Source organism: Epinephelus moara, chromosome 14, assembly GCF_006386435.1.
Source record: "Epinephelus moara isolate mb chromosome 14, YSFRI_EMoa_1.0, whole genome shotgun sequence".
In the NCBI taxonomy this organism is placed as follows: domain Eukaryota; kingdom Metazoa; phylum Chordata; class Actinopteri; order Perciformes; family Serranidae; genus Epinephelus; species Epinephelus moara.
In genome coordinates, this window is record NC_065519.1 from 20,621,928 (window position 1) to 20,632,344 (window position 10,417).

Sequence of the window (10,417 nt, forward strand, 5' to 3'; positions counted from 1 at the left end):
TCTGTTCATGGTGTTTGTTTCACACTGAAGAGATCAACTCAGAGTTTACATTTAAAAAATAATTCAACTCCAAACTGCAAGTTTTATTGTTCAAATCATGAGTTTGTCAAGGGAAAAAGTCACATCCCTCCTCTGTTCCACTGATTTTAATTCATTCAAACAATTTTTGATGTTTTTATTTAAAATGATGACTTTCAGCTCCAATCAGTTGTTGTCTGAGAAGTAAAAATCCTCTTCCTCTTCACTGTCAGACAGCGCGCCATTGTTTCCTGGGAACATCTCCCAAACTACAAAGGTGTCTTCTTCAAGTGAAAAAGGAAAGAAACAGATTGTGTTACAAAACAAATGCAGAAATATCAGCTTTCAATTACAGTAGCAAAAATGTGTTCAACAAACTTCTGAAAATCTTAGTGTGAGAATCAACTATTAAACACAGATACATACAGTGACGGACAAAAAACAGAACTACTTCACAGTGTAATGAAACTACTGCCTTAGCATTAATGAGTATCACGTTAAACAGTTTACCTGTGTTAATAAAATACAAGCATTATAAAATTCATATCAGTATTAGCTGTAGGAGATTGTTTTGCACATCTCTCAGGAATCCTACCTGCATTACCACATCTTCTCATTGATCGTTTAACTGATGGTGTGGGTGAGAAACTCTGTGACAGACAAAGAAGAAAATTGTTATTTTACTAATTGAATATTAAAATCCCCCTGATTCAGGATAAAAAGAATCTCAGAAATATAATATATGAATTACTATTAATATTATCATTAATTACCTTTGTCTTTGAAGTCTTTTTGCAGACGTTAAACTGATTTTTTTTCATCCTCTTCTGGAGCTGATAGACATACTTGTCATCATTGGTCCTTTAAAATCAATACGAGGTAAGTTAATTATGCTGCGATCACTTCACATAAGCTTGAACACAGAGGTCAGTGTCGTTCACCTGCTGGGAGAACCCATCATGCCAGGGGTGATATGCAGGCACTGAGGAGTCTTCACTTCGGGGTAACCTGCTGACATGGGGGTCAGGGGCTCCATGTCAGGCAATCTGAAGTCGTGCTCACTCGGACAGATGGAGGGTATCTATCCGTCAAGACAGGTGAGAGGGTTAGCACACATTTTGTACGATGTCCTCATCATGAAATCTCGAAACAGAAAGAAACAAACCTCGAAGCGTTTATTCTGCATGTACGCAGAACTGAACACATCCTCAACATCGTCTCTGGGCATAGCCTCCAGGAACTGACGCACCTGCTGCTTTCTCTTGAAGGTCCCCGCTCGGGCCGATATAACTGCATGATCTGTAACCAGGCATAGAACACAGCTTGTCAGATTTCTACAGTTGTACATGTCGTCTCTTTTGCAAACCAGCTTACAACCAGCTCAAGCTTCTCCTAGTTAGAATTCCTTCAGTGTTCATTATTCAGGAGGTTTTTATCACAGCCACATTACCTGCAAAGGTCTCTTCCTCCCCAAAACAAACAGACCAGGTGATTTAAACACTGAATAAAGAACTTTCACGTATATAAATCTTTTTTCCCTCGTCTCGGCGGGTCTTTTATACTATGGTGGCCGACACAAAAATGTGAACAGCCGTGTAGAAGCCAGCCTATTGGCTCCTACAAGCCCTATGTACAGTCAGTATTTGTTTTGTCCGTTCTGGGCTACTGTAGGAACATGGCAATCTCCATGTATGAGGACTCTCTCTCTGCGTAGATATAAACGGTTCATTCTAAGGTAACAAAAACACTACTCTTATTATTTTTAAGTGATTATACACACAAGAAAACATTCATTCATTTTTCGCTTAGGGATCATGGGTGTGCTGGAGCCTATCCCAGCTGACACTGGGTGAGAGGCAGGGTACACCCTGGACAGGTCACCAGACTATCACAGGGCTGACACATAGAGACAGACAACCATTCACACTCACATTCACCCCTACGGACAATTCAGAGTCACCAATTAACCTACATGTCTTTGGACTGTGGGGGGAAGCTGGAGTACCCAGAGAAATCCCACGCTGACACAGGGAGAACATGCAAACTCCGCACAGAAGGGCTACCCCTCCCTGGGGTTCAAACCAGGAACGCTCTTGCTGTGAGGCGACAATGCTAACCAGTCCACCACCATTCCATTTCTGCCAATGTATCTCCCTAACTCCTACACACTGGACCTTTAAAGGGGAACTGAGACACCAATTTGACACACCCAAAATCTGTTACAGGTTTTTGGAAAGTACCACTGCAAAACTATTACGACTACTACCAACACATTAAAGGGATAGTTCACCACAAAATGAGAAATAACATATTTTTCCTCTTACATGTAGTGCTATTGATGAGTCTAGATTGTTGTAATTTGATTTGCAGAGTGTTGGAGATACCAGCTGTAGAGATGTCTGCCTTCTCTCAATTATAATGAAACTAGATGGCATTCGCTAATAGTGAAAATCCCTGGAGATGCCTAAAGGTAATCCAAGTAATTCACCAGGAACTGTGAGCTAAAGAGGCTTCAGAAAGCAGCGAGCTTGCATCCCAAACTAAAACCTTTCTCTACCTGGATCTTTTGGTGCTTCCACATTTTCCTTTTTGGTCTTCTTGGATTTCTTAGCAGGAGTCCGGGAGGTTCCCTGGGATGTGTACTGGCAGTGGCACTCCTCTGCAGAGCGTGTTCCAACCATCCTCGCCACCTTTGTCCAGTAACCCTCCATGTGCTTAGGATAGTAGGACACGGCCCTGGATAACGCAAACACATACACCAGTAAGACATAAGGTTATGATACAGAGAGATGCAACTCTAAATCTGCAAACTGCTACTCTCTCAATCTGTAGATCTACAAAACGTACTGCTGTAGCTTCATAAGCTCTGTCTCTGTCCACGCGTCTTCATTCTGCTGTTGTGGAATCGGAACGATGCCTTTCTTCGCCTTGGGTTTCTTGCTGGATTGTGTCAACTTAGGGGAAGGCTTTTTGGGTGATGATGACTTGCCGCGTTTGCTCCGTTTATGTGTTTTTCGTGTTACTTTGGTTCTCTTCCTCACATCCTCAAACTCCTCAGACGACTGCGATGAATCGTTTGACTCTATTACATAGTTTGGCCGTGACTTTAGAGCTCTCCTGCTTCTCCCCTTGTGCGCTTCTTTCTGCTGCTTCTTCCTCCCAGTGACCTCTTCGGGTGATGATGCTGATGTTGTATCATTAACAGATTCTTGGGATGCTGAGGTCGCTCGTTTGCTGCCTGAGGCTCTCACTGAAGGCGTTGTGGTGTGATGTGTCTTTTTTGTTGAAGTCTTTTCGGGTTCACTTTGCTTGTGAGGGACAGTATCCACGTAGAGTGTTCTTTCTTTAGCTGGACGCCTTTGGCTGGACCGTGTTCTCCTGCCAGACCTCTCGTCAGTGCTGCTTTGTGTCTCCACAGGAGGTTCAGGTGAATGAGAGGGCTTCTCTTCAGGATTAACCCTGGCTCTTGCGTTGTGTTTGCGGAGTGGAGCCTTAACCTTCCTCAGTGGTACGGATGCTCCTTCGTCGCTGGCTGATTCACACTGCTTACGACCTGGACACAGAGGACAGTTAGCTGCATGCAGCTCATAACTTATCTCACAATACTTAAACTACAGATCTGTTACCTTTACCTTCACTGCAGGGCAGGAACACACGGACGGGTTTCTGTGACGCCCTCGTAGACACCATTGTAGTGACCTCCTGTGAGTTATAGAAATTAACATTAGAAATATCAGTTATTTGTACATAAACAGATATTTTGGATTATTATAAGTCCTGAGCTCAACTTTAGGTGCTTACAGGGATGCAGATGGAGGTGTCATAACATTCATGGATGGTGACATTCATCTGTGCATCCAGAATGACTCTCCCTCCTTTCCAATACTCCAGAGGTGGCTTGATCGTGCGACCACTCCGGGACACTTTTGCAGAAGACAATGAGGCTGGAAGGCAGGAATCAGCTGGAGAATCAGGAGGAGAAAATAAATGTAAGATAAACTTACCACAGATTACAAGTGTCAATGTGAGGATAAAAATCTGAGATGGCATTTTTAGCCATGTTAGCAGCTCTGGAGATGGCAATGTCGATTTGTCAGTCAGTCGCTCAACCACTATGGTCTGCACTGAAATATCTCAACAACTGTTTGATGGATTGTCGTGAAATTTGGTGCCCATTCATGGTCCCCAGAGGATGAACCCCAATCCTTGACTTTATATCTAGCAACAACCATCAAGTAAAAATTGTCCAAACCTTCAATTTACCTGCAAAACTAGTGACGTTCTCATCAACTTTAGCTGTACTCTGTGATTAGTGCTAATGTTAGCATGCCAACCCACTAAGCTAAAAGGGGGAGCATGGTAAAGATTATAGCCAGCACATTAGCAATATGATAGTGAGCACAAAAGCATGCTGACATTAGCATTTAGCTCAAAGCACTGCCTTACCTATATAAAGCCCACAGACTGGAAAATAACAGACGTAGCTTCTGTGATGTCACCTCGAGTTCAGCATTCTGGCCGTCACCATTTCTTTATTTTCTTTTTGGAGAAAGAAATGACCATATTTGGACCTATGGTGGAGCGAGGGGTGGGTCTAACTGAGAGCCAGAGGTGACAGTCTGCCAGTAAAAGTGGCAGCGCCTGTAATGTGTAATGCTCAATAAAATTTAAACAGGTGAGTTATATAAAAATTCACCCCCTATGCAGTTGTCATTAAGGGGGAAGTTAGCTACAGTTCTTTTGTACCAGGCTGTAAACATGTTAAATTGCCATAGGCTTGTGCTAATAATGTTAGCATGTTGTATTTGTTTGGAAAACGTGTTTAGTATAAGACAGTTGTTTTATCAGTGAAACGTGTGAGTTGTAATGGAGCTGAATTTTGTATCGTTACCTTTGATAAATGTTGCTGTTGTCCCTGGCTTCGTTTGAAAAGAGGGAACGTTCGCTAGCTGCTAGGCTAATTTATACAGTGTAAAATGCCATAGGGTTGTGCTAAAAACATTAGCATGTTGTATTTGTGGGGAAAATGTGTCCAGCAAAAGACAAATGCTTTGTGTGTGAATGCTGTGAGTTATAGTGAAGCTGATTTGTGTACTTATGTTTGAAATTGTCGCTATTAAGCCATGTTTAATGTGTGTTTTGGTTGTGTTTTGAATCAACTAAACTTTACAGCACTTCACAGAAACCCCGCCGCCAACTAGTGTTTTGGAGGTGTAACTGCAGAGTGACACAGACACACCACCGCACAAGTATAAATGCTCACAACGGCGTAGGCCACGTGTGTAGTGGAGTATAAATTCTGCTTTAGTCTTGTTACAATTACAATAAATCTCTGAGTGATGCATGTGTATAAAAATGAAAATGGACCAATGGGCTGCTGTTCTCCCTCAAACTAATATACCAAACAGAGAGCACAAAATAACAAGAGGTGTGGGAAAGGCAGTGGTTTCTACAGATCTCTTAACCAAAGAATGCATCCTTGATTGTTCTTGTTCAGAGGATTTATTAGCTTGGCTGTTAGCTAAAGCATTCATCTTCTACTTACGTGTCTTAAAAGTGTTTTTTCTGTGCTGCTTCACAGAATGGTTGACGGAGGAAGCCCCAGATTTTGTCTTTGATGTGACGCCTCTCCCCTCACTGTTCTTCTCTGTTTCTCTGCTGGGATCACTACTACAAAACAAAATTCATCTCTTCAAAAAAGCTGACTTTTAAGAGCTAAGGATTTGTGAATATTTTTGTAAAGTTTAAACCACCAAATGGTTATTTTATCTCATGCCTAATAAATTCAACGTCCCCAGCCAAAACAAAACAATCTTGCACCTGTAACAGCATAAATAGGACAAAATAAATATTCTTACTCTCTTGACCCTGACAGAAACCTCTCGTAAAGTGCCTCCCAGTCTGGAGGAAAACCATTAGCAAACTTCTTCAGCAGCCACTTGGGAAACTCTGCAAGCAACAAGTTAAAAGATACATGAAAAAATATTAAACAACGCAGTATTTACATTTGCATTAATGTGTAAGTTTTCTTAACTTCTTTATGACAAAGTAAAACATATTCTCAGTGGAAAATATCCACCCACACAGAATCTGGCTTACCGGACTTAACACTCGTGTTCATCTTGCCAACTAAGATGTAAACCCTGCCGGAGACCGTCTTCACCACAGACTTTGAAACCCTTTCCACGATGATGTTACTGTTCCATGGTATGTTGTCGTACCTGGGCGGAAAAGAGAAGTAAGAAACATCCCAGAGTTCACATTAAACCACACATCCAAAGCATGTTTGTCTCTGAGGACAATCTGACAGTTGGTTACAATAAACTTTGACTGCATTGGTGTTTTTTTTTTTTAACCATAATGTCATGAGAAACACTTACTCGTGGATTCCATCTATGAACAGGCCCTTATTATTCTTCCTCAGGTACCACTTTCTGAGATAAATCACACTCTCCTGCTGAAGAGGAAAACACAAGCCCAAGTAGGAGCAGTAGATTAGGAGAGTAGAACTGTTAATAGGACAATATGATCTAAAATGTGCCTGCAAATTAAACCTTGAATGGTTCAGTGGCCTGACTTTGCATGTTAAATCAACATCAGACTATTTAATTTCCCCTAATGTCACCCCTTTTTATCAAAGACTTGCGTATTAGCTTTAAAATAAGTGTCCACTACTCACACTTGGGAATTTTGTGCGCTGGGGCCATCTGTTTGGCTCTTGTTTCTTCGGTATGGAGATCCGTGGCGTATTGAGTACAAGCGGGTCTTCAAGCAAAACATGCTGCGGCGATACAGCAGGGTTCAGGACATCCTCAGAGGGATCTGTGTCGGATTGGCTGTCAGCTGACTCTACTCTGGACCGACTGACAGGAACCGCACTGTCTGGAACACCTCTAAAAGCAACATCCTCCATGTCACCTGTGTTGTGAGACGTGTCTCTGGACTGATGGAAAGCATCTACAAGAAAACATCAAGAACACAATGCAACATGCAAACATGACACAGAAGAACCAAAACAGGAACATACGTACATCAGCTCAAACTTTTTGCTTTGCTAAATTCAGGTATTTCCACTTCATATCACACTCACCTGCGTCAAAGAGATCCCTCGTGCTGCTGCTGACTCTATGAATTTCCTGCTGCTCCTTTCTGCTTTCCCTCTCCTTCATGTAGGCGAACATCTTGGCTGGAGACATCGTAGGAGCTCTTTCCACATTAACAAGGCAACCTGTTCAAAACAGCAAAGAGGCGTCAGTCAGTTTCGTCCCCTCTAAGTGATGATGCAAGCAAAAGAGTTTCACTTCTAACAAAGCAGGAAAAGGGAAAGGAAAGAGAAGGACCATTTGATTTGATGAATGCACACACACACCTCCAACATCCCATTGGGTCTGGGGGTTGTTCTATAGGTAAAGAAGCAGCAGGTGGTGGCCTCCATCAGTCAGCCCCTTCTCCAGGGTCTGGGGGCGACTGAAGGGGGGGAAACCCCTGCAATTTCATTAACTTGTAATTAATTTAATTGAATTTAAAAAAAGGAGACAGAGGTGGGGTGTGGGTTAGGAGAGAGAATTTTTTTAAAATTATTATTATATTTATTTATTTTTCTTGTTATTTTTTTCATTAATATATTCATTTTTCTGTCTCCTTTTTTCCTAACTTAAGTTTGCTTAATCTATCTGCACCGGTTCCTCTTATTCAAACTCATCCCCCTTTTCACTGCTTCATCAACACACACACCAACACACACAAAATGCCACTCAATGCCATCAACATACATTATACCAATATGCCTGTGTTTGTTTCTTGTGTTAATTGTTATTTTATACGTCTTGTCTCCCACATAGTGTTGTCCCTGTCATGTCTTTCACTTGTTTTGTACCTGCATCACCTACTAAAATAAAATAAAATAAAATAAAATATAAAGAATAAAGCAGCAATAATATCTCACGTTTCTTTCTGAGGATTCTTGGTGATGGGAGCACTGGTTCATGAGTGAACTGGTTCATCTCTGACGGCTCAGCAGGGAATCCTCTGACATTGCCCAAATCCTCCATGTAAGTTTTGTCGTCCTCACTTAAGGCACTGGAGGTTTTCCTCTCTTGTGGCTGACTCATGGATTCATCGCTGGCCTCCTTTGTGCTGCTGCTGACTTTGTTAAACTCCTGTGGCTCCCATTTTCTCTTCCTCAGCCTCTTCCTCATGGGGGGAAACATACAGGCTGGAGACATCAGCTTGTCAAGGGGAGCACACTCCTCCTCAAACACACTGCTGTCATAGTCCTCCTCCACTGGCTGTGTCTTAACTGGAGTCCTGCTGGTCACCTTGAAACCACCCATGTCTCTGACCTGAGGTGGGTCTGTGTGGCTCTGCTGTCTGTTGACCAGAGAGGAGGGGTGAGACACAGCTACTGCCTCCAGGAAAGCTCTCTGTCTTGGTGTGCATCCATGCCCCACCTCTGTCACAGGGGGCACTTCTTCCACGCGCCTGCTAACGTCTGAGTATCCGAAGGTTTTCCGAGGACTCGATATGGGTGAAAAAGTCAAAGCCTGAGCTTCATCGCGATAGAAACCAGACCTCTGATTCTCCTTGAGCTCCTCGCTCATCCTGGTGCTCTCTGCTCTCTTCCTGGGCGACCTAAAAACTGCTCCGTGTTTCTCTGTAACGTTACACGGCGGATCCTTAACCGTAAACGTCCCGTCCCTCGCGCACATCCCTTCTCTCTGTACTTTGGATTTTAACTTCGCAAATATCTTGGCAGGAGATTCAAACCGCGGTTTAGTGTGTTCTAATAAATGATGATACGACGCCATTGTTTGATGGGGAAAGGAAAAACTGTTAATTTAAATCCGAGGAGTATGCTAGCAGCTAGCTGGCTAGCCCGCAAATTCAAAATTTCTCTTCGCTGCCGCCTTTGTCTGGAAACTGTGACGCACTGACAAAATACATACGTCACTTCCGCAAAGGATTTAAACCTTTCACTTTAAGACGCGATATTGTCTCTATTTAGTTTTTTACACACATTTTGGTCAAGTTAATTGAAAATAGAGCGTACCTCATGAACATCTAATAACTAATAAAGGTTTTAAAAATATCTGTCGAGCTATTAAATAAATATTACCCCACTTACTTCTATGAGAAAAGAGGTTAAAAAACATTTATAATTCCATAATTTATTTATTGTATTTCAACGGTGCAAAAGGGACTAAAAGGTGCATCAAATTTTCCGCCTTAACTGTACAATAATTGGTGCAATAATTCAACTACAGCAACTATTCAACCGTGCAATATTCTTCGGTATCAGGGGAGTAAATATGGATAGTGCAGGCAGTGTAACTGCACCATGGCCCCTGGGGTGGAGGGGCCTGTACAGAGAGCAGGCCCTTGCAAGTGATTCAGATTGCTACCTTGGAAATATACCTGTGTTCAAAGATAAATGATAAAAATCTCTGATGGCTCAGCAGGATTTTTTTTTTTAATTATTAAGATGATGCCATATATGTCCACAAAAAGGCAAACCCATCTGTGTCATGGTTTTCTTTTGCCTGAGTGTCAGACTGAAGCTCGCAGAACCTTCAGAGATGCAAGCCTACTCAGTTGAGTGGGCGGGGTCTATGGTCTGGAACCAGGCTAGGTTTTCTTTCTTCTTTTTAGTTTTTTAAAGTCATTAGCTATCTAAAATAAAATTATACACTTTTTTGTATAAGCTATAAATATACTAAAAAACTATTAAATGAAATGATCATTTGTTTTACTTTCTTTGATATATTTGTCAGATATGCAATGATGATTGCTGAGTAACATGTATGTTAATGTTGTCCAATGTCAAGTCTCTATTTGAACATATGATAACTGATTTCCAAACCTGGGCCATGAATAGATTTAACCGCTACTTTAGTACTAACTAAAAAATAATTGTGACTAAATTCCACATTCATAATGACAAATGTTGTACGGTTGAGCCTCCTGTCACCATTTTCTTTTTTAAGAAACCCAACTAAATGCTGAAACTTACTTCAAACAACACCCAAGCGGTTAAATATTCAACTACAGTTGTAACCTCAACTATTGTTTTATGCATTTTTAATTAACCACATTATTTTATATATTTATGTATTTTAATTTCAAAACACTTTGCTTATAACAAAGAAGTATACAACAATTGCCATGAAAGAAATAACAACATGCCAGTGTTGTATTAAAAGTCCATTTATTTTAAGCCTTTGCAGAGCCTAAAGAAAATGTGCGTCCTTTAAAATATTAAAAGTCTTTGTAGATTTTTATGTCCTTCACATCTTCCAGCACATTTTATTTATCATTAGCTATCTAACTGTTATTAGCTATCTAACTGTTATTTCTATTTTTTGTCCTGTGGAGGGCAGTAAGAAGGCAGTAAGTCGCATCT

General features: G+C 41.4%; 1 protein-coding gene across 2 annotated transcripts; it reads right to left on the reverse strand.

The window, feature by feature from the left end:
• Nucleotides 1–62: 62 nt before the first annotated feature.
• Nucleotides 63–8,943, reverse strand: mis18bp1 (MIS18 binding protein 1). Of its 2 annotated transcripts, none has more exons than XM_050062693.1 (16): nucleotides 7,964–8,943; nucleotides 7,109–7,246; nucleotides 6,698–6,975; nucleotides 6,399–6,472; nucleotides 6,118–6,239; nucleotides 5,877–5,967; nucleotides 5,564–5,688; nucleotides 3,820–3,980; nucleotides 3,651–3,720; nucleotides 2,866–3,571; nucleotides 2,576–2,754; nucleotides 1,184–1,317; nucleotides 960–1,099; nucleotides 792–879; nucleotides 614–668; nucleotides 63–302 (listed from the first exon to the last, which is right to left on the reverse strand). In XM_050062693.1, exons 1-16 carry the CDS (start codon nucleotides 8,823–8,825, stop codon nucleotides 205–207), a joined length of 3,321 nt encoding a protein of 1,106 aa, XP_049918650.1. In that variant the 5' UTR covers nucleotides 8,826–8,943; the 3' UTR covers nucleotides 63–204. The 2 variants fall into 2 exon arrangements, with proteins under 2 accessions (XP_049918650.1, XP_049918649.1); XM_050062692.1 differs by having other exon boundaries at nucleotides 6,399–6,475.
• Nucleotides 8,944–10,417: the final 1,474 nt, after the last annotated feature.

Excerpts from the sequence above, each read along its gene's own strand:
- mis18bp1 (XM_050062692.1), bottom strand. The coding sequence starts at position 8,825 with ATGGCGTCGTATCATCATTTATTAGAACACACTAAACCGCGGTTTGAA. Across the intron at positions 2,755-2,865 it reads GAGCTTATGAAGCTACAGCA|GGCCGTGTCCTACTATCCTA; the intron begins GTACGTTTTGTA and ends TGCGTTATCCAG. Across the intron at positions 1,100-1,183 it reads TGCAGAATAAACGCTTCGAG|ATACCCTCCATCTGTCCGAG; the intron begins GTTTGTTTCTTT and ends CTTGACGGATAG.